At 57.1% G+C, this 27,890-nt stretch overlaps 1 protein-coding gene across 3 annotated transcripts; it reads left to right on the top strand.

Annotated features, from left to right (window-relative positions):
• The first annotated feature begins 712 nt into the window (after window positions 1-712).
• ATP2B4 (ATPase plasma membrane Ca2+ transporting 4) lies at window positions 713-27,376 on the top strand. Of its 3 annotated transcripts, none has more exons than XM_074163240.1 (21): window positions 713-1,119; window positions 5,498-5,695; window positions 6,610-6,867; window positions 7,666-7,791; window positions 7,950-8,075; window positions 9,821-9,856; window positions 11,418-11,579; window positions 11,686-11,900; window positions 11,992-12,234; window positions 12,355-12,596; window positions 12,885-13,119; window positions 14,420-14,599; window positions 14,885-14,972; window positions 15,112-15,218; window positions 17,061-17,252; window positions 17,367-17,580; window positions 18,007-18,218; window positions 18,573-18,680; window positions 19,022-19,204; window positions 21,469-21,558; window positions 27,071-27,376. In XM_074163240.1, the coding sequence occupies exons 1-21, from the start codon at window positions 924-926 to the stop codon at window positions 27,374-27,376; spliced, it is 3,717 nt and encodes a 1,238-aa protein (XP_074019341.1). In that variant the 5' UTR covers window positions 713-923. The 3 variants fall into 3 exon arrangements, with proteins under 3 accessions (XP_074019341.1, XP_074019340.1, XP_074019342.1); XM_074163239.1 differs by having other exon boundaries at window positions 21,469-21,585; XM_074163241.1 differs by lacking the exon at window positions 21,469-21,558.
• The last annotated feature ends 514 nt before the right edge of the window (window positions 27,377-27,890 follow it).

Here is a 27,890-nt window from a genome sequence, read left to right as displayed (position 1 = left end):
ACTTCCAAAAACATGGGCTGAAGGGGTCATTAATGCGAAAACCTCTTGGTTTTAGAGAAGCATGCAGGTTTTCGCAGCTTCTCTGGTTCCTGCCGAGTCTCTCCGCTGATTTAAAGTCCGCTGGGTGCTGCGAGCCCCTTCCCGTCGGTGCCGGCTGGCTCGGCGGGATGCTTTTGCTTACCTGTTGGCAGTGCAGTAGAGCCGGCGCTCCCGCCCTGGGACGGCAGCCCTGGGAGGAAGCAGCTGTTTTCCACTGCCGAGGTGTATTTTTAAACCAAACTGAATGGGAGCGTTTTTCTGGGCCGGGCAGCTGGGGTTTGAGTGAAGAACCACCTGGGCGCCCTTCCTGCCCGGCCCCGTGCGCTGCCGGAGCTGCTGCCGCCGGTTTTCCCCGTGGTGTGGCCCAGCACCCGTGAAGTGTCCTGGTCCGTGCTGAGCCCATCTGAGCTCCCTGTGAGGTCAGCTTCTGCTAATCCAGGTTTTTTTGGTCATGTCTTGCTGACCCCCAGGGCTGGGTGAACAAGCCGGCACCTCCAAACCACATTATTTCTGGTGGGTGCCCACCTTTGGGTGCTGTTGCTCCCGCTTGCCCATCCCATGGGGCACGTGTATTTATTAGCAGACCTTCTAATGCCGGTATTTTTGTTTCCCATCCTTGTTTTTGCAGCTCCAGTTGCTGTGGTATCCAGGGAGCCCTCCTCCTTCTGCGGGAGATGCACGCTGGTCGTTGCTAAGGTCGCCTCCGCGGTAACATGCACATCCTGTTTACACCTTTATCCGGAGAAGTTGGGCTCGGTTAGAGGCACCCGCTTCACCCGGGCAGCCCCCAGGGAAGGGGACACCCCGAGCATCCCCCCGCCGGACCCTCCAGGGAGGCTGCTACAGGAGCCGCGAGCCGGTGTCGCCGCCACCGCGCCGGCAAGATGACGAATAACGTGGCCGACCACCACCCCGGGAACTCGGTTGCTGAAGGCAACCATGAGGGGGACTTTGGTTGCTCCATGGTGGAGCTCAGGAACCTCATGGAGCTGAGGAGTGCTGAGGCAGTTGCCCGGCTCAATGACTCCTATGGTGGCGTGCAGAATATCTGCAAGAGGTTGAAGACATCGCCAGTTGAAGGTAGGTGGCTGTCCTGAGGTTGGGGACCACCCGCTTGGGTCTGACCGGTTCCTCTGGGTTGGGGCCATGCAGGGTTCAAGCCTGTGGCTGGAGGATGATGGCTCTAATAGCTCTCATGGCTGAGCTCAGAGCGTGGTCCCGTTGCTCCCATGGCAAGCCTCGTGGGAGACAACTCCCTGCGTCTTAATAAAATTATCATTTTGGGGGAGAGAAGGAGGAATAAAAAAAAAAAAGAGGAACAGCATCTTCCCTGGGGATTCCCCTGAGGTGTTCCACACATCCTCAGGGAGGATGGAGTGGAGGTGGGATACGGGCAGGGGTGAGGATCTGATGGGACATGAGGGGTACAGGGGGGGGCTGATGTCTGCAGCCCAGCTGCTGCCCCCCAGGTCGGTGCCAGCCTTTCCCCTGTTTAATAATTTACAGCGGTACTGGCAGGGCTGCGTGGGGTGCAGGTGTAGGAGGGTGTAAAGGTTGGAGGTTGCCGGGCTACTCGGAGCTCGTTTGTAGGGTGTCAGCATCTCAGCCAAGGGACAGGCAGCACGTCCCCAAAGGCGATCGCTGCTGGGGACAGGGAGATGCGCGTGGCATCCCCCAGATCTGTAGGGCTTCTTGAGCGGCCGTGGGAGCTTAAAACCTGGTTGTGTGCTTCTGAGCATCACAGGTTTGAGTGGTGGCAGTGATGCCAGGTCACTTCTGGGAGGCTTCGGGGGAAGGATGTCACCTCTCCTCCCTGTGGTCCCAGCTGGCCTTTCTGGACCCCTGTATCGAGGGATAGGTGCTGGGATTCCCAGCGTGGGGTGGCTGCATGTGCCTTGGCATGGCGATGTACCCCTTCCTTGGCGTTAAAAGGGGTTCAGGGGGGAGAGACCCCCTGCTTACAGCACCGAGGGTTTCCCTGGATGTGGCCCCGCGGGGGCTGGGTGGGATGGGGGACGTGGCTGCGCCTCGGCTCTGAAAAACTTGCGGGTTATTATTAGTGCCGTAAGCTGGGGCTTAGCGTGTTTCCCAGCTGTGAGTGGGACCGGGAAGGGGAGACAATATCGGGATGTCATTAGAGAAGGGGGGGGACTCCCGGTGGAAATACCAAGTCCAGGTCGCAAAACAATGTGTTTGGCCCTGCCAAACTGGGAGAGAGCTCCTTTGGGGGAGGGAGGAGAAGGGGAGGGGGGGAAGCGGACCCGAAAAGCTCTGCCTTGGCCTGACGGCTCTTGCTAAGGGTGAGGAGAGGGGCTCTGAGGGTGAGGTGAGGGGCTGCCCTTCCATCCTGGCTGCTGCTTCCAGGCACCGGTTGGCATCGTTTTATCCCATGCCCCCAGCGTATCCCTGCCTCACCCTCTCGCTCTGGAGGTGAGCTTTGTTCCCGGTCCCAAACCCCATCTTGTTGAGCACAGAGAGCAAAGAAAGGTTATTTCCTACAAGCTGGGAGTTTTAGGAAGAGCAAAAGCCCAAGGCGGCCTGCGGCACCTCCTCCGATCCCATCGGAGCAGGGCATTTGGATCTTGCTGTGCCAGGGCTGCCTCTCCAGAGGTCCCCAAGAGCTCAATACATGGCATGACACCGCCGCGGTGCCACGATGAGGGAAACCCCGGCATGTCGGGAAGCCGCAAACCGGGAGCAGGTCCCCTGTCTCGACACATCCGTGGGCAAAGCCTGGGAAATGGGGAGCGGGTGCCCAGGCGGCTGCTCACCCCGGGCTGAGCTCAGGTTGTGCTTGCAGGTGGGATGCCCCAGCCGGGGTTTAGTGAGAGAGGTGCCAGCTGGGGAATGCCAACTGTGTCTTGGCATGCGTGATGTGGGGCTGTTTCCCTCTGGGGAGAGCTGGGGCTGACTCAGACTTGGCCCAGAGCCCCCCTCTGCCTGCAAACCCTTCCCAAGCTGGCACTGCCAGGCCAAAACCCAGGAGCTTTGCTGGACCCATGGGCATGAGACGGGGCACCTCTGTGTGTGTGGGCACTGGGTGCGTATCACAGCAATAGGCAGCCCTGTGCAGATAGAATCATAGAATGGTTAGAGTTGGAAGGGAGCTTAAAGCCCATCCAGTGCCACCCCCTGCCCTGGGCAGGGACACCTCCCACCAGACCAGGTTGCTCAAAGCCCCATCCAACCTGGCCTTGAACCCCTCCAGGTGTGAGGCATCCAGATGCTGAAGTTCCACCCCCCCAGGGGCTGCCTTCACCCCTTGGGGTCCCTTGGGTGGTTTGTCCTCATAGGGTTTGTTCAAACAGGATCTCCCCAGCATCATTGTGGGGGTCCACTGGGACCTGCTACTCTAGCTCTTGTCCTAAAAGCTGTGGGTGGACCCCAACCCCTGAGAGCTCCTCCTAAAGGGGTTTGGTGATGGGGGGGAATCTCTCTGCTGAGTGCTGGCTTTCCACCTCCTCCACCAGCCCTGTCCCCGAGGCAGGTTGGGCAGGGTGGGAAGGGGAGCGGGGTGGTGACGGCGGCGGTGAAGCACAAGCGGCTTCTGTGACTCACCGATTAGAGCGTCTCCCTTCCCGGTGTCCCCTGGGTGACGAGTGTCAGCAAACACCGCCCTGACTCACCCGCCGGCGGTAGCGGCTCCCGGGGCTGCCACCTCCTTCCCGAGCGAGGACCTTGCTTTGGGGGTTCTTTACCTGAAGGCTTTGCTCCCCAAAAGCAGCTTTCCCGGGCTGCAGTGCCTCCCCTTTAATCAGGGACGTGTGACTGCATGGGGCTTTCGTTCTCTTGCTGTCGCTTGTGGCCTCCATCCAAAATTTCTAGTCCACTCCCCCACTAATCAGTGCCCCCCAGGCCCTTGCAGTGGCCCCGGCCGGGAAGGATTTGCTGGCAACCTGGACCCTTCGGTGCATGCCCGGAGTACGTGCCCGTGGCTTCTGCTCCTCACAACCCTTTTCCCCGTGTCAGCACAGATTTATTGAAAGCCCCTTCCTTCCCAAGTTGCCCCAGAAGGATGGAGGGGAGAGCAGCTCTGGGTGGGACGTGGGCTTTGGAGGAGCCGCGTGTGCCACCTCCCGTGCCCCGTGGCAGCCTCCTGCATCCTCATGCCCGTCACGCCTGCCCTGCGGCACACGCCGTGCCTCCCCGGCCCTGGCGCCGGCATGAGTCAAGCCACGGCGGTTAGCCATATTTTCCATCCGTCCCGCCGGAGACGTTGGGGTGGGAAGCGTTCCCGCACGGGTTGGGCTCGGGGAGGCTGTCCGGGGGCTGGGAGATCCCAGGATCCTGCTGCCCCGTCACGACTGGGTGGGGACACGCTGGCAGAGTGTCCCCTCCCTGCAGCCACGGGGTGTAGTCGCAGGAGAAAGTGGGGTGCTTTGAGGGGTGGGGGGGGGGGGGGGAGGCAATGGGATCCATCCTGTTGCTTCCTCCTGGCTGGGATGTAACGGAGCTGGTGGGGAGGGAGGTGTCCCCTGAGTGGGAGGGCTTGGTCCCCCCTGGGATGGCATTGCTGCCAGGCAGCTCCAGGCACCAGGATGTGTCCAGGGCCAGGCATTACAGGCGCCTGCCCGGTGCATCTCGGGAGCTGGCAGTAGCCCCATGGGCCATCTTAAGGTGGAGAGCAAGAGGAGGGGGGGGGCTCAGCACGGGACGAGGTTAAGGTGGTGCTGAGCAGGGGAGGCTGCTCTCACCTTGGACCCCATCAGCTTTTTAATGGCTTTAATGCAGGGGGTGACCGGGGAGGAATTGCCATCTCGCGTTGCTGGCTCCTGTCCCAGGGTGGGAGGGCTGTGAGTCCCCGGTCCCTGGCTACCTGGGGGCAGGAGCTCAGGCTCCCCCTTTTGCTCCCCTCTCTCTGGGCTTGCTGCACGCAGCCAGAGGGACCAGCAGCCCAGCTCAGGGTTCTCCTGCTCCTTTCCTCCCTCCCACCACCCCTTTTCCAGCAGCAGCAGCGCCGTGTCTCCTCCACAAGCTTCCCCCCCCCAGGAGCTGCCCCATCTCCTGGGGTTGTGGCGGGTCCGTGGGGCTCAGCGGAGCTCGGAGACGTTCCCGCTGCGCCGAGTCGCTCTCCGCAGCGGCTGCTCCTCGGAGCTGGCAGGAGAGAGGGATCAGGTGGCTCCGTCAGCTCCGAGCGCCGCTCGCGGTGCCAGATTTACGGCTAATTTGATGCAGCATGTAAACAAGCCGGCCAGTGCCAACTGGCATTAACTGGCACTCAGGCGCTTTGAGGCTGCTGTGCCGACGAGAGGCATCTCGGCGTCCTCCCTGCGGCTCCGGCAGCGTCCTGCCCCACCAGTTGGATGTCCCTTGCCCCATGGGTGACAGGAGCCAAGCCCTGCCTTGGCTTTCCCTCTGCAGACAGGGAGCTGCTCCTTGCAGGGGTCCCACTGGTGCTGGTGGGGGGCTGTGGGGCAGCGGCGGGGTCTTCCCTCATCTGTGTCTCTCCCCTCTCCAGGCCTGTCCGGGAACCCGACCGACCTGGAGAAGAGGCGGCAGGTCTTCGGTCAGAACTTCATTCCTCCCAAAAAGGCCAAGACGTTCCTGCAGTTAGTGTGGGAGGCACTCCAGGACGTCACGCTGATCATCTTGGAAATCGCAGCCATAATCTCCTTGGGCCTGTCCTTCTACCACCCTCCGGGCGGTGACAATGAACGTGAGTCCCTGGGGTCCCTGCAGGGTGGTGGGGTGCCCAGTGGGGGACCCACGTGAGCTGCCATGCCCAGCCATGTGGGAGCAGGACTTTGGGATGAGTGCTGTCTCTGGAAGGTCACCCTGTGGGTCCTTCCACCCTGGTGCAGATAGAGCTGGGAGCTACTTCTGCTCACCCTTTAGGTGGTGGCTTCTCCCCATCCTTGGGGTCCTTGGCATGGTCCCTGATGGGGATGTGCACTGTCCCTGCACTGATGGAAGCGTCTAGGCACAGCTGGCACCACAGCATGGCTCAGAGCTGCTCCTTACTGCTCCCCCCAAAAGATGCTCAAAGGCCAAGGGGTCTGTCTGGTGTGGTGGCTTCCCAGGTCCTGTGGGGCTTCTCTTTTGGTTTGGGCATGGAGGGACAAGGCTGTCTGTCCCCTGGTACCTCCCCCCCAGCCAGGGAGTGCTCCTCCCAGCTGTGACACCCCATGTGTGGCTGAGGAACAGCGTTGGTTGAGTTTCTTCTCCCCGGCCCTGCATCTCTGTATCATCAGAGGAGTCGAGCAGGGGCAGGGACCCGGAGATGGAAGGAGACGGTGACTCACCCGAGGGTCACGCAGCGGAGGGAGGGCTGGGTGCTGCAACTGGAAATAGAAGCCAGTTGTCCCGGCTCTCTCAGCCCAACCTCTGCCAAAAATGAAAAGTGAAAAAAAAGAGGAGGTAAAAAAAAAGAAAAAAAACAAACCAAAACAACAACCAAACCCAAATGCCTCCAGGGATGTAAAAACCCTCTCCTGAGAGCAGGGGAAGCCCTTGGACCAGCTCAGGGAGGAGAAGGGAGGAGTAATTGTCTTCCAGGCTCTGCTCTGAGCGTGTTACTCAGAGGAAAGTGGGTGTCTCCTTGTGCAAACAAGTCTTCTCCTCTGACTGCAGTGTGCGGGCAGTCGGCGGGTGGCGTGGAGGACGAGGGCGAGTCGCAGGCCGGCTGGATCGAGGGAGCGGCTATCTTGTTTTCGGTCATCATCGTGGTGCTGGTGACCGCCTTCAATGACTGGAGCAAGGAGAAGCAATTCCGGGGCCTCCAGAGCCGCATCGAGCAGGAGCAGAAGTTCACGGTCATCCGCAAGGGGCAGGTGATTCAGATCCCGGTGGCCGAGATCGTGGTGGGAGACATCGCGCAGATCAAGTACGGTGAGTGGAGGAGGTGGTGGTTGGGGTCTGTCCTTCCACCATGGGAGCCTGGTGGTGCCTCCTCTCTGCTTTTCCAGCCTTTTTGCCTGGAGGAAAAGCATTGGCTCCCCCAGTTACTCTATTTTCAGTGTGTTGTGGCCGGGAGTGATGGGAGATGGTCCCATATAGGTGATGGAGCTCCCTCACCTTGCCACTTGCCAGCCTGGAGCTGGGCTAGCAGAGCTAAGCCAGGCTCTGCACACAGCTTTGGGTTGCTTTAGCCACCTGCTGGTCTCAAAAATTACTTATTTTCACAACCATGTCCTTGTTGGTGAACACCTCCTTAGCGAGGAGACGTAGGAGATGTTCACTAGGTCCTGCTCCTTGTTTACCAGGAGGTATGCTCAGCCCACGCAACTCCTGTTAGGAAGGAGGTTGGTCCACCACAGTGTTCATTTTCACATAGGGCTTTTTCCTTCCTCGGCGGGTGGACGATGGGATCGTGTCACCATTTGGGTGTATCGGGAGGCTTTGGGAAGGATGTGGTGTTGATTCAGTAGAACCAGATGGGGGAAGGCACTGATTGAGCAAACGTCCTCACAAGGAATGCTTTCTTACACCAGTGAAGATTTGGGTGCTATTGGATATCATCTTATAATACCCATCTGTCTTGTAATACCCATCTGTTGCTTCCTCTCCCTCTAGATTTGTTCTGAGACTGAGTTTTGAGTCCTTTTGCTGAGACGTGAAGCCTCCTGCCGGGATGAGGCAGGTGCCTGCCCGGGCCGGGGCTGACCCCTGTCCTTGCTCCTCTCCTAGGTGACCTCTTGCCGGCAGATGGGATCCTGATCCAAGGCAATGACCTGAAAATAGACGAGAGTTCTCTGACTGGGGAGTCAGACCAAGTCAAGAAATCGCTGGATAAAGACCCCATGCTGCTGTCAGGTCAGGATCCCGGGTGGCTCTCGCATGGTCGGTGCTGGGCTGGGTTAGTGCCGTGATGGAGCTGTGACTGCTTCAGAGTCCTGTTGTCCCAGTACTGGGGAGGAGATGGGAATGACGTGGCAGTGTCCTTTCTCACTGTGGTCTCCCTGCTGTGCCAGGTACCCATGTGATGGAGGGCTCCGGCAGGATGGTGGTGACGGCCGTGGGTATCAACTCCCAGACAGGAATCATCTTCACTCTCTTGGGTGCGGGAGAAGGAGACGAGGAAAAGAAGGTGAAGAAAGGTGAGGAGATCCACTGAAGCCGCTTTTTTCCCTCCTTTTGCCTTTCTCCCTTTCCTGGGAAGCATCCACCGGTGTCCAACAAGCTACACCCACATCCATGGGACGCGGTTGTGTGTTAGTGCCGGTGACCCAGGCAGGTACGGTGAGCTCTCCAGGCGGTGGGAGGGGATCCCTCCCTGCTGCCCCTTCTCCTGCAGCATGGGGGTCATGCTGCCTGAGGAAAGCCCCCCCTTGTGCACCCAGGCCTCTGCTCGCCAGCTCTTTCGGACACGGCTCCAACTCTTTCTTCTCCAGGGTTGGGGGGGTCAAGGCTCAGAGGGAAAGGTTGGCCGATAGCGGTGCCCCATGGTGCTCATTGCCCGCCCCATGGTGGGAAGGTGAGTCCTGGTTGTCCACAGGATGTTAGCGGCCCATCCAGAACCTTGAGGACTTTGCTGAAGATCTCTGCTGGTGACTCCCCGGGGAAGGAGAGGGAGGCGCAGGGGATGGCAGGAGGGAGAGGAGGGGTTGTGTGGGGGTAGGAGAGCAGCCAGGCGGGCTGAGGTGTTCCCGACCATGCTGAGACTCAGATGCTTTCCTGCCTCGGCTCTCCCATCTTGCTGCTCTGTGCCAGCTCCGATACCAGCTTTAAAGCCGGCGTCAGTACAAGCCAGACTTGGGGGAAGCTCCTGCTCTCCCCCGTGTCCCCGCGCCCCTGTTCAGCAGGTCTGGGCTCAGCTGCAAGGAGCGAGGAGCTGGCAGAGGGAGCTGCGGGTTGGCATCGCAGTCAGCCCTGTGCCGGGGGCGATGCCAGGCGGGAAGAGGTTTGCTGGGCTTCTCCTGGCAGCCATTGCGGCTCTGGGCTTCATGTGTGCTGGGTTCCTGGGTTTTCCGTGGCGGGCGGCTGGCTCGCAGCGCTGGGGTTCGGTGGCTGTGGAGCTCTCGGGGTTTAGCTGCCAGCTTGGAGGTGGGAGTTCAGGGTGAGACATGGGAACGGCGCCGCTGTTGGAGCTCAGCGGCAGCTCGCCAGGAGCCCAGGTACGGTGCTCGGTGTCTTCCCAGCCCCGCAGCACACCCAGCTCGGTGCCTTGCAGCCCTCAGTTTGGGAGCAAAGTGGGGCAGGGGGCTTCACCAGCTCGTCCCCCCACCGTGGTGCTGGGGAGCGATGGAGGGAAGGCTTATAAACCCCTTACGGCACAAGGTTTGTTTAGCTGGTGGCAGCCCTGTGCTCCCCGTGTTGCGGAGGCACGTCGGAGACCCCCCTGTTCAGACCTTGACCACCACAGCACAACACTATGAATGTTGTGCTGCCCATGATGGGGGGCAAGTCTGTGCCTCCTGGGTGGATCCACTTGTGCCCGATGGCACCAGGGGACAGGGAGCACTGGTGCTCGGCATGTGCTGCATGGAGATGGAGATCCACTTATGGTTTCTTCTCTTCAAGGGTCTGAGATGCCACTGGCACCCTTTGAAGGGGTTGTAGTGGGTGCTTTGCAGGTGGGGAGGTCTGAAGCCTTGGGGACAGGGTACCTGGGAGAGTCTCCCCGGTGCTGCGGAGCCTCCCCGGTGCTACGAGCCGTGGACCAAGGCACGTGTGGTGTCCAGAGGGTGACCACAGGGTGCTGAGCCCTGGAGCCCCTGTGGAGGGACGCTGCTGGAGCAGTGCGTGGCCCTCGGGAGCAGAGCCAGCCCTAGGCTGTCCCACCAGCCGGATGGTCAACGTGGGTCCGTGTGCTCAGCCCTCCACCCTTTTTCTCTTTGAACAGGTAAAAAAACCGGAGCCCCCGAAAATCGCAACAAAGGTAACCAGCCTCTCCATCCTTTGAACCAGCACCACACTAACTACCGAGCATTCCTCCTTCCTTCCTTCCTTCCTTCTTCTCATCAGTCTGTGCTCTTTGCTGCTCCGGCGGGACTCTCGCCTCGTTGTCCTGGGAGAGGGTGCAATGGTCCTGCAGGCGATGGCCCCGGCACGGCATCACGGTGCCCTCCAGCACCCCATCACGGGGGTGTGCGTAGCTGGGATGGGGCTAGCTGGCTTCTCCCTGTGGCCACCTTGCCCCTGCCTGGGGCAAAGCCGTTGTGCAGGGAGGACAGGGGCTCTTCCAGCAGCCTGGACCATTGGCAGAGCATCCTTTTCTCAGGGCAAACTTTATTCATGATGACCCGAGCTGCAGCTGTGACCTGGTGGCTCTGAAACCCCTGTGCCCCTCAGAAGCCATCCCTCTGTGGGGGGATGTGTTTGGCTCAGGAAGAGACTGGGGTCCCCTCACACCGTTCCCGGGATGAAATGTCCCATCGGGGCCTGGCCAAATCGATGGTTGCACCCTCTCCTCCCATGGCCTCGACTCCGTGAGCGTCTCCTCGCCACTGTTTCTCACACTGTTCTTTGCAGGCTGTGGAAGAAGCCCATTTCTGCACCTCTCTCTCCACCTCTCTCTCTCTCTCTCTCTCTCTTTCTCTCTCCTCTCAGCAGTTTGAGTTTCCCTCCTTCCTGTCAGACTGTGTCCGGGTGCTTGTTTTGTCCGTGTCGGGTCTGTTGTAACCGTGGAGGTGTCCAATGTGGAGCAGCCACGAGCTCCGGGGTATCTCAAGCCATTGAGTGGTGGCAGCCGGGAGGGGACAAGTCCATCCCTCTCCCTGTCCTCCAGCCAACCTGGGTCTCCCTGGTGCAGACCTTCAGCTGGACTAGATCAATTATAGCAGCTGAAAGCCTGGCTGCCTCGAGTCCTAAAAGCGTGTTGGATGGCTCAGGGCTGGGGTTCAAGGAGCTGGTTCCCTCCTCTTCAGTCTTCATCCAAATTTCTAACCGTCCCCCTCCATCTCACCCCCTCAGTCGCTCCCCTGGCAAGTGATTCCTGCTGAGCTGCCCACAAGGCACTGCAGAGGTGGCACCGGGAGTGGGACACAAAGCAGGGATGCTCATCAGGGTGGGAGGGGGGTGAAGGGGGGAGACCGGAGTTTCTTTGGGGTCAGCCCAGAGTGCTCCCCATCTGCTGCAGGGTGTAAAGCAGCCCTTGGGCGAGGCTAGAGGAGACCTGCTTCCACCCCAAAGCCTGGCCAGAGGGTTTCTTGCAGCGCTGTCGTAGAGGTGTGACCAGTGCAGGGGTCACATCGCCAGTGTCAGCTCTGAGGATCTTTTATCCGTGGGGCTGGGGTAGATGGCAGAAAACTGCCCCATAGAGAGGCGGCAGGGCCCCGGGACATGAGGTTTCCGTGTGCTCAGATGCGTGTGTCGTCGGGAATGGCTCTTGTTCTGGGTCTTCTCTCTCTCCCACCACCATCTTTCTCAGTGGTGTCCTACAGGTTTTCCTGGTCTCTCTCCTATTCACACGTGGTGTCTTGTTTTGCCCTGGGCTGTAGCTAAAACTCAGGATGGTGTGGCCTTAGAGATTCAGCCCCTGAAGAGCCAGGAAGGGGTGGAAAATGAGGAGAAGGAGAAGAAGAAGGTGAAGGTGCCCAAGAAGGAGAAGTCTGTGCTGCAAGGGAAGCTTACGAGACTGGCAGTCCAGATTGGGAAGGCGGGTGAGTGGCGGTGGCCTGGCATGAGATGTCATCCCAGAGCTCTCCCAGAAGGCTGTCCTCTTCCCCTGCATCCCCTCACCTCCTGCTCTGCCTCTTCTTCCCCCAGGGCTGATCATGTCAGCCATCACAGTCATCATCTTGGTGCTGTACTTCGTGATCGACACATTTGGGGTGCAGGGGCGGCCCTGGCTGGCGGAGTGCACCCCCATTTACATCCAGTACTTCGTGAAGTTCTTCATCATTGGTGTCACCGTGTTGGTGGTGGCTGTGCCTGAAGGGCTCCCGCTGGCAGTCACCATCTCCCTGGCTTACTCCGTGAAGGTGAGACCACGATGCAGCAGGGTTGCTGGGGGCATGGTGGGCATATTCAGGTTTTTGGCTCTAACCTTTCGGGTCATGGTGCCTGTTGCAGAAAATGATGAAGGACAACAACCTTGTGAGACACTTGGATGCGTGCGAGACCATGGGCAACGCCACCGCCATCTGCTCGGACAAGACGGGCACGCTCACCATGAACCGCATGACCGTGGTGCAGGCCTACGTGGGGGACACCCACTACCGCCAGATCCCCGACCCTGATGCCATCCTACCCAAGGTCCTGGACCTCATAGTCAACGGTGTCGCCATCAACTCTGCCTACACATCCAAGATCCTGGTGAGTCAGAGAAGCCCAACCTTGTGTCCTGTGGCCTTCTCACCATTGGCCATCCCTGGAGGTCCCATTCTGCTGTACTGAGGTCTGGCATTGCTTTTCCTTTCTCTTCTTCACCTCCAGCCACCTGAGAAGCAAGCGGGGCTACCCCGGCAAGTGGGCAACAAGACGGAGTGCGCCCTGCTGGGTTTCGTGCTGGACTTGAAGCAGGATTACCAGGCTGTGCGGAACGAAGTGCCGGAGGAGAAGCTCTACAAGGTCTACACCTTCAACTCGGTGCGCAAATCCATGAGCACGGTGCTGAAGAACAGCAATGGCGGCTTCCGCATGTACAGCAAGGGAGCCTCCGAGATCATCCTCCGCAAGTAATGGTCCTCCCTCGCTGCCCCAGTCCTCTCCCCGTCCCCTGGGCTTTAGGCTCTTGATGCACTGGGGGGCTGTGGGTTGAAGGGTTCTGAGCCACTGTGGAGGAGGAAGGTGACTGTTGGGAGGTGCAAAAGCGTTTAATTCTCTCGGGGTGGCTTTGGTAAAGCTGTAGGGAGCTGTGGGTAAGGGGATGTCCCCATTTCACAGATGGGGAAGCTGGGTGGTGGGGTGCCAGCAGCACGTGCCACCACCGGTCTCCCTCACCCTCCGTCCTGGTCCTGCGTTAGGTGCACCAGGATCCTGGACAAGAACGGTGACGCCCGGGTGTTCAAGGTGAAGGACCGGGATGAGATGGTGAAGAAGGTGATAGAGCCCATGGCCTGTCACGGGCTGCGGACCATCTGCCTGGCCTTCCGTGACTTCCCTGCTGATGCTGAGCCAGACTGGGACAGTGAGAACGAGATCCTGTCTGACCTGACCTGCATCGCCGTGGTTGGGATAGAAGACCCTGTGCGGCCAGAGGTACTGAACCCCAGCTCTGCCCTGGCTGTCCTCCACCCCAGCCCCTTTCCTGGGCCAGGAGCCCCTTTCCCTGCTGCTCAGGACCATAAGCCCATTAGAAAAGCATAAGCAGATCCTCTGCATCCATCCCTGAAGTGCCCCATGCTACCAGCTCCCTGCTGCTGGCATTTCTCTCCCATTCCTGGACAAAATGACCTGTTTCTACCCAAACTTTCCCCCCAGCTGCTACTGGGAGGGGGTACCAGGGTACCCAGCCCCTTTCCTGAGCCAGGAGCTTCTTTCCCTGCTGCTCAGGACCACAAACCCCTTAAGAAAGCACGAGCATCTCCTTGGCATCCATCCCTGAAATGTCCCATGCCACCAGCTCCCTGCTGCTGGCATTTCTTTCCCATTCCTGGATAAAATGACCTGTTTCCACCCAAACTTTCCTCTCAGCTGCTACCACGACTTTCTGCCCAAGCCAGACTGGTTCCACCTGCAGTTGAAAAGTGCACGGAGACACCACGTAGGGGTGACAGAGGGGTGTTGGAGAGGGACAGGGCTGATCTAGCTGGTTCCTGGCAGGCAGCTGGGCTAATGCAATAAGCTCTCCGATACCTGCCTCTTGATTACATTTTGGAGCTTGCCCCTGTGCTCCTGCCTTGCTTGCATCTTTCCTGATTAGATGTTTGAGTATCTGGGCCTGGGAATTGCATTACAGATGCTCCGTCTGCACCAGCTCTGGAGGCCATTGATTCAATTTGTTAATTTCTCACTAATATCCTCTTCCCCCACCGCTCCGTAATAGATAAACCTGTTAGTGCAGCAACGTGCTGCCGGAGCGGTGTGTGGGGGCGTGTGTGTGGATGAAATGCCCCCCTCGCGTTGTGACGGATCATGGGGCTGTCCGTGCCTTGGCGCCCAGCACTGCGGTGTGACGGGGAGGAGGCGATGAGGTTGCCTTCCCCTTGGGGCAGAGGCTGGAAGATCTCGTGCCGTCTGTGCCGGAGGAGCTGCTCCGGACACGCAGAGGGGTCTGGCTGGAGCCGCGGGGAGGGCAGGAGGCTGTGGAGCAGGAGCAGCCGGCAGCAAGCAGGGACAGGCGTCCTCCCTGGTCCCCGGTGGCTTCCCTCATTCCCCAGGGATAAATGGCTGAGCTGGTTCTGGAGGAGGAAATTTTCATTTCAGCATTTCATCCCCAGGGCCCTTTCCAGACCCTTTTAGGGAAGGTGGGAGAGGAGCTGCCCAGCTCCCGGGATATCCAGTGCCAAACCTGAGCACCCTGCCCCTCTGCCCCCCTGACTCTGTCCTTGTCCCCCAGGTGCCGGATGCCATCCTGAAATGCCAGCGTGCAGGGATCACCGTGCGGATGGTGACGGGGGACAACATCAACACCGCCCGTGCCATCGCCACCAAGTGTGGCATCCTGCTGCCAGGGGAGGACTTCTTGTGCCTGGAGGGGAAGGAGTTCAACCGGCTCATCCGCAACGAGAAGGGAGAGGTGGGAGAGCCCCCCGCCCCGGGTCCGGCTTTGTGGTGGGTGTGGGTGGCCTCTCTGATGGCCCCAGCAGCGTAAGGCGCTGAATCCCGCTGAGTTTTCCTCCTCTCCTTGGATAAACGCTGCTGGTCCCTCTCACTTGCCAGGATCCTCAGCCAGCACAGCCACAGGGGGGTCTGGAGGTGAAGGTGCTGCCCTGTTCCAGTTGGGGTTTGCTCTCCGGTGGGGCAGAAGGGTTCTGGGGGTGAGGGGGTCCCATCCATTTCTCACATGTTCCTTGTCCTGCAGGTGGAACAGGAGCAGCTGGATAAGATCTGGCCCAAGCTGCGTGTGCTGGCCCGTTCTTCTCCGACAGATAAGCACACGCTCGTGAAAGGTGAGCGCTTGCCAGCTCCTCCAGATGCTGCCTCTCAAAGAGGCTCATCCTGCTCTGCTCGAGTGTTTTTGCAGCATCACCCGTGCTGGGAGCCTGCCCTTGGGGCTTATTTTCTCTGAACTGCTTGTCTCCATTTCAGGAATTATCGACAGCACCGTTGGTGACCAGAGGCAGGTGGTGGCCGTGACTGGGGATGGGACCAACGATGGCCCAGCTTTGAAGAAAGCCGACGTTGGCTTTGCCATGGTATGGACTGGCGCTGGGTTTTCCCTGGGGGCAGCCTTTGCCCTCTGGGGTGAGAAACTAATGGCATGCTTGGGTATGCTCAACACTGAAATTATTTCTGGAGCAGTAAAGCTCTTTTCCAGATCTACAGGATGGCTTAAAAACTTTAAAAAAAAAAAAAAAAAAAAAAAAAAAGAAAAAGACGAAACTTTATTTGCTTTATTTGGAGGTTTGATTTAATTCTCATGAACTTTATAGGACCGTTAGCAAAAGATTGATGGGAAGCAATCCCCTGAGAGCCTGGCATAGGGCTGGGCTCCTCTGTCCCACCTGCAGGGACTGTGTCAAGGTGGCACGGTGCTTGTGGAGCACCCAGAGCAGGGACCTCCCTGACCCTGCTGTCTGTGGGGCCCAGGAGAGCCGTGGGAAACCAGTAGCTCGGCGTGACTTGATTTATCCCTGCAGTTCTTCACCCAGGCTCGTAACGGGCAGCCCAGGCTCCGAGCAAGGTCCTGACACAGACTTGGGGAGTTTATTTACGGTGAAGAACTCTGATCTCTCCTGGTTTGCTGCTTTTCTTTGGCCTGTCCGAAAGAAGGAAGAAAATAAACCTGTCAGTTTTAATGGGTTTCTTGTGAATTGTTTAAGTTTAGGTACGTGAACAGGAGCCAGCTGCTGGGTTGGGACCTTCTGAGCCCATCTAGGGAGCTTTGAGTGAGAAATTTTCATAGATTCATAGAATGGTTAGAGTTGGAAGGGACCTTAAAGATCATTGAGTTCCAACCCCCCTGCCGTGGGCAAGGACACCCCCCGCTAGACCAGGTTGCTCAAAGCCCCATCCAGCCTGGTCTTAATTTTAGTGGTGTAGAGGTTTTTACAGAATCACAGAATCTTCATGGTTGGAAGGGACCTTTGAGATCGAGTCCAACCATAAAGAAGGTGTTAAATAACTACGTGCATTTCTGGAGCTTTTAGGACAATCAGACGAAGGTAGCCTGTCTTCTCCTGCGGACCATACAGCGGGGCTCCCTGCCCCATGTGCAGGATCAGACCCTGGCCAGGCACTGGGCTTTGCTGGGGGCTTGGCACGGGGGCTGCGCTGCCCTTGGGTCTCCAGAGAGTGGGCATCAAATGGCATGTGCGGTACCTTTGGCTGGTCTGTCCAGCTTGCTCCAAAGCTCATCTCCCACAACAGCTGGGGTTCCCATCTGAGATGGGTTGGGCAAATCTCAGGAGGTTCTCCAGGAAAGCATGAGGGAACCAGCTGGTTGCCAGGGATGGCTTCGGTGCATTTAATTCCTGCAAAGCCAGCGCCTCTGTGTGCCGGCAGTGAGAAACGCAGCGAGCCCAGCTCCTGCAGAGCAAACTCTGCTCTTCTGGAGATGCTGTGGATGAATTTGGGCTGCCCTGGGGCTGCTATCTCCCTTGCACAGGGCAGAAGGCACCAGGAAGGCACTGGGACTCTGGGCTGCTGAACTCTCTCCCTCATTTGGGGGTCCCAACCCTTGCTTGCAGCAGAGGTGGTCCCTGGCACAAGGAGGAGGCCATGCTTACAAGCTGTTCTCCAGCTTTTCTGCACCATAGCCCCTGTCTGGGGTGCACACAGTGACAGGCTGTAAAGCTGTGCTGACTCCGGAGCCGAGCCGGTGTCTGTTCTTAAAGGCTTTGCTGCTTTAGAGCCTCCTCTCTCTCGGGTGCGTTGGCACAGCCGCAGCAGGACTCGCTGTCGAAGGCAGGATTGGCACCGGCTCCGCTGGCTCCGGTGGATTTTTCTCTTGGGGCCGTTTCTTAGAAGAAATGGAGCCGGGCAGATGGCGAGCTTGCTCCATGACTCACCCCATCGCTTTCTCCCTGGTCCTCAAGGGCATCGCAGGCACGGATGTGGCGAAGGAGGCTTCGGACATCATCCTGACGGATGATAATTTCACCAGCATCGTCAAGGCGGTGATGTGGGGCCGCAACGTCTACGACAGCATCTCCAAGTTCTTGCAGTTCCAGCTGACCGTTAACGTCGTGGCTGTCATCGTGGCCTTCACGGGTGCCTGCATCACGCAGGTATGGGGCTACTGGGCTCAGCAGGAGGAGGGAGGGGGGACTCCTGCGAAACGGAGAGGGAAGAGAGGGTGGTTTTGGTGGTGTGACATGTTTTCCCCCCTCCTCTCTCTGCAGGACTCTCCCCTGAAGGCTGTCCAGATGCTGTGGGTGAACCTGATCATGGACACTTTCGCCTCCTTAGCCCTGGCCACGGAGCCCCCATCCGAGTCCTTGCTGCTGCGTAAGCCCTACGGCCGCAACAAGCCGCTCATCTCCCGCACCATGATGAAGAACATCCTGGGCCATGCGGTGTACCAGCTAACCATCATTTTCACGCTGCTTTTTGCGGGTGAGCTGTGAGGCCCCCGGAAACGGTGGAGGAGGCAGAAAGGAAAGGGGCAGAGTCCCAGCACTGCCTCGTGAGCCACCTTTCCTCACCCATGTTGGGGAGCCTTGTTCTCAGCTGTCACTTGGTGACCCCAAGTTGGCCAGGACAGAGCTTATTTAATAAGGGATGGGAAGCAGAGGGGTGTTAAGGGAGGGTGTGGATCTGCTCAAGACCTCGCTGGGTGCAGAGGCATTTTTAGCCAGGGCAGCAGGTTTTCACCATTTTTAAGGAACATTTTTAAGCACGGGGGACTCCAGCTGGGTCAAGGCATCTTCAGCAAGAGCCTGGGATCCTAATTCCACCTCCAGCAGTGCAGAGCAGGATCTCATCTTCTCCTCTCTTCCCTGCCCTTCCCCATCCCCTCCCCAAAACCCCTTGTCTGCTTAGGGGAGAAGTTTTTTGACATCGACAGTGGCCGAAACGCCCCGCTCCACTCCCCACCCACCGAGCACTACACCATCGTCTTCAACACCTTTGTCATGATGCAGTTGTTCAACGAGATCAATGCGCGCAAGATCCACGGGGAGAGGAACGTCTTCGAAGCCATCTACCGCAACCCCATCTTCTGCACAGTGGTGCTGGGGACGTTTGCAGCTCAGGTGAAGCTGTGGGAATAAGATGGTGGGGCTGGGAGGGGACCGTGGGATAGGTAGGACCTGTGTCTGCTGCAGTTACTGCCCACGGCTCTGTCCTGTCCCCTTATTCTTCTCCAGCAGCTTCTTGGTGACACAAGACACTATTGGGGTCTAGAGTGTGTTGGGAGATGCCAGGGCCAGCCAGCGTGCCTCTGGGGTCCTGTAAAGTTTCTAGCCTAGATGTGAGGTCTTTGCTCCCCTCGTGATCCCAGGGAGGGGGGGAAAAGATGTGGCCTTAGGGGACCTTTTCATCCCGTGGCTGTGCCACGCAGCCCTCAGAGCTCCCCGGTGTGTGACTTGTTCTCTCCTGTGCTGTAGATCATCATTGTGGAGTTTGGTGGGAAGCCGTTCAGCTGCTCCGGGCTCACCCTGAGCCAGTGGTTCTGGTGTATTTTTATCGGAGTGGGCGAGCTCCTCTGGGGACAGGTAAGAGCCAGTCTGAAGAACATCCCACGTGCCTCCTTGCCACAGGGTGCTCACAGCCCAGCCTGCCTCTCCCTGCCCGGCCCCACTGCCCTTGCTCTCCCCGGTATTTATTCAAGGCAGCTTTGGAAGGGGGTGATGCTCCATCCCAGTACCACGCCAGCGGCGAGGAGAGGAGGTTGCTAATCTTCTCCTCCTTCCCATCCTGCTTGCAGTGGTGGCATTTCTCAGTTGCATCCTGGCATCTCTCAGCTGAGTCCTGGGCAGCTCGCTACAGGAATGCTCCCCCATGGGCTTCCATAGCCTGCAGGCTAAGGAGCTGCCCTCTCCCTGCCTCTCCCCAGCTGATCTGCACTGTCCCAACCAGCCACCTGAAGTTCCTGAAGGAAGCTGGCCACGGCATCACCAAGGAGGAGATCCCAGAGGAGGAGCTGCCTGAAGACGTGGATGAGATCGACCATGCTGAAATGGAGCTGCGGCGTGGGCAGATCCTCTGGTTCAGGGGTCTCAACAGGATACAGACGCAGGTACCGTGGGGCAGCGGGTACCGTGGGGCTCTTCCTTCTCTCTCTCTTTCTTTCTCTCTCTTTCTCTCCAGGGGCTCTGTCTGGAAAGGGGCGCCAGCTGCTGCTCGGAGGATGCCATCGCCTCCTGGGCTAGACTTCTCCCACCGCCTGTGCCTTTCCGGGTCTGCCCTGGTTGGGGAACCGGGACAGCCTGGCTTTTGGGGACATCTCGGGGTGTGGGGAGAGGCACCAGTCTGTTCTGATGCAGAGCACAGTGTCCTGCAGCCTGAGACCGGGCTGGTCCGCAGGAGGCTGGACGTGCTACTGATGGGCACCTCACATGGCAGAAGAAGGGGCTTGGAAGCTGGGGGGGGGGGGGGCCATGGAGCCACCCGGGCTCTTGGCGAGCAGGTCAGCATGGAAGCTGCTCTTGGTCAATGCTGGGACACCTCTCCCAGTGGGGAACATGCCCTGGAGGGTCTGCTTGCATGGGACCCTCTCTGGTCTCCCTCCTCTGCTGCTCTCCATCCTTCCCAACGGCCTTTTGGCCAAGGGTTCTTGCCACTCCTCCCTGCCAGCTCTTCAGGCTCCTCGCCTGGAGCTCTTGGCCCCGCAGCACAGAAGGGGAGGAGAAATCTATCTGTTAATACTGTTTTTACATCAGCTGTTTCTCCCTGACTCAGTTTTTACTGAAAGGATGGGGTTTTTTTTCCCCCAGCCTGCTGGCTGGGCAGGGCAGGGCGAGCTCCCTGCAGCGAGGTCTCTGCCCCACGTCTTTCCTCGAGGCCTGGGCAGAGCTGCCCCATGGAGGAAAGCTGTAGGTCCCCAGTGGCCCCAGGCGTGCAGGGCTCCTGTGTTACCTCTTGTTCCTCCTCCTCTGCCCCCCCTGAGAAATGGAGATAACCAGAATGGCCCAGACACAGGGACTGGAGCCAGCATAACAGCCTTGTTGTGCCGTGTTAACTTCGCTTCTCTTCTGTGAGATGTTGCCTCGATGGTTTCAAGGTGAGGTTCAGCCTGTTGTGAGGGGTCGCTGGGCTCTTCTGAGGGCCCAGGGCAGTGCTGGTGCTGCTGGGGGCTGAGCTGCCAGCTCAGCCTGGCTCATTCACATGAAGGATGTGCTGGGAGCACTGGGCTGTTTTGGAAATGGTCCAGTTGTGTTGGAGGCCTGGTAGGTACGAACGGCCAAGTCTGGAGGTGTCTCCCTACGGCCATGGTGGACCTGGGACGAAACAAGCTCTTGCATTGTGAAAAACACTCCTGGACGCTGGCACGTCCTTGGAGCATCTTTAGCAACTCCTTTCCTGGCTGTGGTGCCCTGTGCATTGAGCAGAGCAGCCGGAAGGTCCAACCCTGCCATCTTGGGACTTCTGTCCCAAGTCAGTGTGTCTTAAGTGAGGGCACTGGGCTCTTCCCTCGGGCCAGCCTGGTGCTGGTGGGAAACGAGGGTCCCTCTGTGGAGGGAGATTAAACTTGGGAAGGAGTGGTGTGTGGAATACCTCCAGGGTGAACTAGAGCTGCACTGGGGTCTGGAGGAGGTGCCCCTTTCCCAGGAGCTGTGTGGGCAAGCCACGATGGCACAGGGCTGGGGACAGGCCAGCTGCAAAGTGTCTGGGAAGCCACGGTGGCACCAAGATGCTGCTCGGTTCCTCTGGCCCTCGATGCTCATCCACAGAGCAACTGTGGCCCACCACCAAGGATGCTTCCTGCTGCATCCCTGCCCACTTCTCCCAGCTCTGCTTCTGAGCCCTGAGCCTGGGAGAGAGGGTGAAACGTCTTCCAGCTCGGCCGTGTGTGTGTCCCAGGATCCAGCCCCTCAAGCGTACATCCCATGGGGCTGAGGCACCAGCAACCCTTTCCCAGTGCAGTTTTGTGGACCACCAGCTGCCAGCTCGCACCTCTGCCCACCCTCTCTATCTCTCTCTTTCTCTCTGCTCCTCCTGCAGATTATCGGGATAACCCAAGGTGTTTCCTCTGTCGCTCCCTCCCACCGCAGCCTCTTTCTTGGTGGTGGGATAAACCCTGCCCCTCTCACCCCTGCAAGAACTGGGCAGAGGCTGAAGCTGACCTCTCCTCTGCTCCCAGTAACACCAGCTGAACCCGGTGTGGGATTACGGGGGTTGGGGGGGGGTTTCTCTCCTCCCTCCTCCCCACCACCTCTCCGTCCTCCTTCTTCCTTCCTGTCCGTGTGTGTCTGCCCGACCTCCCTGCTCCCCCTCCATCCCTGACCCCCTCTCCCTGTCTCTGTTCGGGGCGACGCTATCTCACTCTCTGGTTCTTTGCAGATGGACGTAGTTTACACATTCCAGACCGGCGCCTCCTCTTTGCAGGGAGCCCTCAGGAGACAGCCTTCCATCGTGAGCCAGCACCACGATGTAAAAAATGTTTCTAGCCCAACCCATGTAGCTCTTTCCTCCGTCAATTCCACTCCCACCACTTCTGCTGTTGCTGCTGCTGCTGCATCTCCTCCTGCGGGCAGTGAGTGATAGTCTATTACAATGCATGACTTCTAATAACCACAGAGAGCACCTGCACCAACCTAACCCAGCCTGTTCTCTCTCCCTCTAACCCTTGACTCGCACACTGATTTCCAAAATGAAGGATGGGGCGGGAGAGTGTTTTTAAAAAAAAAAAAAAAAAGTTTTTATGCTGTTGCATCTTTAACAAGTTTACGACACTTCCTGGTCCTTTCCCCTCCCCATTCCTTGTTGCTTCCTCCATTTTTACCTCTTCTCCTACTTTGCAGGACTGACCTATGAGTCCACCCTCCTGCAGGGTGCAAAAATTGGTGGCTCTTGTTAAAAGAGCCCTGTGTTCATGAGCAACTAAAAAGCATTGCTGTGAAAAGGGCACGCTGCACCCAAAAGCTGCTGTTTCTTTCCGATACTGCTCTGCCCAGCCCCGGGATGCCCCAGGAGGGCAGGGATGGGCAGAGACGTTGCTTTTACCGAAGCTGTAAATCTCTTTGGAGGCAGAGTGGCCGCTTGGACCTTCCCACAGCAGTTAGTGGGCTACTGGGGCCGGCTGAGCTGTGGTAACGGGCTGCCTGTGTGCTCTCCGCCTCTCGCAGGTGTGTGAGAAGGGGTGTTTGCTCCTGCCTTGGTTGGGAGGCTGGACAGTGGGTGACAGCAGCCGGTTACCGCAGCTCAGGTGGCCGGTGGTGACACCTCGGAGCCGTTCACCTGCAGCTCATCCCGCTGGTTCAGAGCTGGCTTGTAAGCAAGCAGCCTCCTCTGTCCCGCCTGTGAACTTGCATGCCCTGCGAGACAGAGCTGAGCGAGCCCCGTGCACGTAAGCGTGTCCTTTGCTGCCCTGGGGACAGCACAGGGCTCCGCTGGTCCCCTGGGGTAGCCGGAGCATCGCTGTCCCGTTGCAGCGGCTCGTCGATGCCCGGCTCGTCCTGCACACGCTGGTTCTCAGTGTATGCGGAGACACGCGGCTCTCTGCACGTGAACGGAGATGGAAAACGTGGCCCTGCTGCATGTCGGTGGCCAAGCTGGATCCCGGATCTAGCCGTGGGTTTCCAGACCAAAGGAAAAAACCTCTCTGGTGCAGAGCCCCTCTCCGTGTTCATTGTGAGCTGCGTATTTGGGCTTGTGAGCACGTGAGCGTGAATTCTCTCTGCAGGACTGTGCCAGGCTATGAGTAGGTAGTGTATCAATTATCCCGGATAATTGGCTTTTTTTTTTTATTGCACAGTCATTTTCTGTGTTCTCCACTTATTAAAGACATATCCTTGGTGACTTTTTGCACAGCTTTCAGTTTCCACTGTTTATGCACTGTGGGAGAGAAGAGAGAATTTCTGATAATTTTGTTTTCTCTCTATTTAGCCAACACTGATGCTCGAAGTTTATTTTGTTTAACCCCAGTGTTTCTGAAGCAGCGCAGCTGCCTTCTGTTCCTGACTGCGTCTATGCACCACCAGGACTTTCTAATTGGAAGAAAACCTGCTTAGAGGGTTCTCAGGGCAGTGGGTTTGGGTGGGCAAGACCAAAATGCAGGTTTTTTTGCAGTCTGTGGATTAACGTCCTCCCTGATTTGCAGCGAGGGAATAGATAACTTGGATAGTTTGTGCCCTTCCAGGCAGCAAACAACTTTACCAGAAGCTAACCCAGGTTGCTAAGTCTTCCCTCTGTTTTCTGCTTAGACTTTTCTCTATTTCCCTCTGCTGCTCCCCTTCCCTCTCACTTTCAAAGCTCCACTTCCCTCCGTACAAATTAATGGTGTCCCTCTGTCTTCCACTTCACTCTGTGGGATGAGTTCTCCAGGGCTGGACCTCAGCAGCCCCGTCTGCTGTGTCCCTCTCGGGGCCATGGAGGAGAGGGAGGTCTTGGGAAGGACCCGCAGAAGGTGGTTTGCAGAGCTGAGCTGCTCTCCTCTGGGGGTTTTGCCCTGGTTTGAGGGAGCTGGGCAAAGCGAACCAGTGGTCAGTGGTGGAGCTGATGCTGGCTTCCTGCAGAAGATGTAATTTCCACCTCCGTGGGAGCAGTGGGGTTTGCCCAGCACATTATGATGCTGGCAGTGATGGTGTGAAATGAGAATAAATTCCAAGCTTGCAGGTCATGAAGGTTTTGGATGGAGAGGAGACATGAGCCTGACCACGGGCAGGGAGGGAGGTGGGCTTTCAGCTTGGCTGGGGAGGATGATTTTTGCATTGCCCGGCTCGTTCAAAACACGTTTCCTTGCTGTTAAGTTGCTCTGACAAGGGAACAGCTGAATTAATTTCACAGCAGTTACTGACAGAGATGGTTAAAGTAAGAATATCTGAGGAAAGCTGGAGCAGAAGTTATTGGTGGAGCTGAAGACAGTGATGTGGTCGATAGGGTCTGGTCTCACCATTGCTTGAGGTGGTGGAGCAGGGAGAGCTTCTGTGAAGCTACTCCTTCCTCCGAGCTTGTACTGGACTGACCACCTAGTTGCTTTGGCAGTCACCTGGGCTCTCGTTAGCTTGTTTGAGTTGGTTATACTTGGTTTAATCGGTTTTGCACACTGCATTTTAGGGGCGAGTGCTTTTGTCAGTGCTTGCAGTTGCTGTTTTCAAGAGGTTGATGATGTGACAGGTTATCAGTCTCGGTAGAAAGTGGCCTCCTTGGTGGTGCATTCACGCTAAACACTGAATTTACCCAGGATCTTACTGTGGTCGTTAGTGCAGCAGATACAGCTTTGAATTTCTCTTCCCAGCTACATAAACTTTCCATTTTCACAGGCCAGCTGGTGCTCCAGCATCATGGGGGGTGCCTGGTCCATACTCATTTCCTCAGGGGTGTCTGTCATCCAGCTCACGTGTCCGTGCCGGTCCATGTGTGGTTGCAAGAGCTGCCGTGTTTGTTTTTAGCCGGGATGTGCTGAGCCTGTGTCGGGGGGATGCCGCGTTGCTGCCCCGTGTGGTGCAGCACCATCTTTCTGAGCCAGATGGAGAGCGGCCTCAGAAGGGCATCCCTTGTGAGAGGGGAACCCTGGAACATCTCGCAGGTAAAAATCTCCAGGGTTCCAGGCACAAGACTGCTCTTTGAGTAACTTCTCTGGTCTGGTTTTGTGAGTGCTGTTTGTGCTGAGACCAAAGATCCCTAGGAGGCTCTCGCTGGCTCTGCTGGTTGGTGACTTCCCTCCTCGCCTGCCCATGTACCAGGCCAAGGTGGACAGTTTAACCCGGCTCATCTCACCAGGAAGCGGGGTGTCGTCGCTGCTCACCCACCAGATCTCCAGCCCATTCACAAAGAAGCAGCAGAACTCACGTGTACCTTTATTTGCCTCATCAGCCTGCAAGGGGATACCTGAATCGTTCTCCCTCCAGCAGCTCTGCTCACTCTCTGCTCCCTGGGTGACGAGAAGGCTCTCCAGGGTGTAGCGTAGGGATGCTGGGGAGGAGCACCCCTTTTGTGGGATCTGGAGCTCTCCTCCCTTTTGTGCCCCAGCTTCAATCCACAGTGACACCAAGAGAGCAGGCAGGGGACATGGATGGGGACGGGGTTCCTTGGGTGCTGGGAGCAGGTTGAGGGAGCTCGTGCTGCTTCCATGGGCAGAGCAGAACGACTGGTGCTGCTATGAGGAGATGTGACTGACTTCTCCGCTGTGCCCAGCATTGCTGAACAAAGTAGTCTTTGGGGGCAGCTCCTTCCAAGAGGAGGAGTTGAGCAGATTTCCTGGTCCCAGATGAACTGTTTAACAGAGAAAAAAAGCTTTTATTGCTTCCATAAAACACACAAGAGCTTGTGCCAGATACTTGGTCCCTGCTGACAACTTTTGTCAGTAGCTTCCTCGCTAAAGGGAGGAGATGGCCCGGTTCCCAGGTGACTGGAAGGGTGCCACGAGCCAGGCATGGTCACTGGTGTGACCTGCTGTGGCAGGATGGAGGGACCTCTGGAGAGAGGCCACGTGCTGGGTCTGGCCTGAAGGAGTCAGAGAGGGGAGAGCATTGGTTTAAGACACAACAGAGCAACCCAGGGGATACTTTGGAGGGCACCGTGTGGTGGGTCACTCTCAGCTTTGCAGGAAAAGGCAAAGCCATGTGTGTGATTTCACCAGGTCCTCCAAAGCCTGGAAGACCTTCGGCTGCTCGGTTTGATGGCTCTGCTTCAAAAGCCCACAGGTTGATTGCATCGCCCTCCTGCAGTTTATGCCTTTTGACATCTTTTGAGCAATTATAGCCCTGAGTCATCGGGGAGAGCTGGAGCTCTCTGCTGCAGCTGAGGTGCACATGTTGGTTGTCTCACGCGTGCCAGCATCTGCAGTGGGGTGGAGAGGTTCTGCTGCCTCCTGCCCCTTTGTTCGCTGGATCTGACGCTTGTCACGCATCTGACTGAACAACTGGGACATAATCATTACAAGGGAGGGTGAGAGCTGGAAGAGTTCAAGGCTGGGTTCCCAGAGGAACTGGAGGAAGCAGTGAATCCCTTGCTAGCCATCATCCAGGCTTGTTTCCAGACCTCTCCCTTCCAATGCAATGGAGGTGGCAGAGCCATACCCTGGTTGTCCAAACTGGGCTCTGCATCTTCTGCTTGTAACACATTGAACCTGGCTTTTGGTGCTGGCAGCCTGTGGGTTTCAGAGGAGCGGTGGGTGGCCAGGCTTTCTAGCACAGTTTGAGATTAGGTTTTTTTGTGCAGAGCATTCAAAAGAAACCACTTTGGAAACAGCTGGGTCTTCTTCAGCATGTGGGTGTAGGGAAGGATCCAGGTGACAACCGTGTGGGGGTCCTCACACAGATCTGGCTTCTTTCTTGCATGTTTAGCTGGGTCTGGTTTTACTGGTCATGGCATCCGCTTGGACCTACTGCTTCACATGGGCTTGAAAAGTTTGTGCCGCCTTTTCAAAGCCCATTCCTTCTATAGGTCTAAAAATGAACTAGAACAAACACACACATCGCTCCCACAGTAGAGTTTGGTTTTTTTTGCCTTGAAGTGAACCCACCGTTTGTCTAACCCACCTCTTTTTTTTTTTTTTTTTTTTTTTTTGAGCCGTAGTTCCACTTTTTTTTTTGTCCTCGTTTATACACACAGATTATGCGTGCGCACACATAATGACAACTAATGCATTTTGGCTTCCATTCATTCAAAGTGATCTCGGGGGTTTTTTTGAGGTGTTCTTTTTTTTTGTGTGTGTGTGTGTCTTTTCTTGCAGCTTCTGAAGTCGCCCCATAGTCGGTTGATTCCCCATCACACACCTAGTGCCTGAGTCTGATCCATGTTGGCCCTCCTAGTTCACCGTAGATCTCTGATTTTGACTTAGCTGCCTGTTCAGTGGTGGTGACTGTTGTTGTTGTTGTTGTGCTTTTTGTTTTATTGTGTCTTTATTATTTATTTTTACTTTCTCCTGGGAGCTCTGGCCTCTTGTAGCCGTTACTAACCCCTCTTTTGTTTATCCCCCACGCTCCTCACCTCCCGGCAGATCAAAGTGGTGAATGCGTTCCGTAGCTCCTTGTACGAAGGCCTCGAGAAACCCGAATCCAGAAGCTCCATCCATAACTTCATGACTCACCCAGAGTTCATCCTGGAGGAAGACGAGCCTCGAACACCATTCCTTGACGGCGCTGAAGACGACCCCGAGACTGATGGACTCAAAAAGCGAGGTGGGGGTAGCCTGGGTGGATCTACATCCCTCAACAGAAATAACAATGCAGTGGACAGCGATCAAGCTGAGGTCACCGTCCCGGAGCCCGAAAGCCCCTTACATAGCTTGGAGACATCGGTTTGACCTTAGAACTTCAAAACTCCCCCTCCTCCTCCTCCTCCTCCACCTTCGCCCTTCGCCCTGTGTGATATTGGCACCAGTAACTGATCACACACTGCGGTCACTTCGTGTCAAACTGCTCATGCGTATATCATTTTGGTGTTTTTTTGTTTTTTGGGGTTTTGTTTTGTTTTTATCTTTTTTTTTTTTTTTTTTACCATTATTTAGCAGTTGGGAACCAGAGTACCACGAATGCTGGGTGTCGGGAGAGAGGCAAAGCCAAACTTGTGCATCTCCATCCCTAATTTTCAGTGGTACTCACCCAAGTGAAGCAGCCAGGTTATTTCCTCTCCAAGAGTTGGGCTCCACGCACACGTCTGTAGGGGGTTTTCACTTAGAAAAATGCATGTTCAAAGCAAGTTCAAATTGTTGTAGTCTTACATGCACGCTCTCAGCCCGAGGGCTGGGGTGCACTCGTGACTTTCTTTTATCTTTTTTTTTTTTTCTTTTTTAATTCCACTTGTGGTTTTTAGGGTTT

This window comes from Numenius arquata, chromosome 24 (genome assembly GCF_964106895.1).
Source record: "Numenius arquata chromosome 24, bNumArq3.hap1.1, whole genome shotgun sequence".
NCBI lineage: Eukaryota > Metazoa > Chordata > Aves > Charadriiformes > Scolopacidae > Numenius > Numenius arquata.
This window is presented reverse-complemented; position numbering and strand designations above follow the sequence as displayed.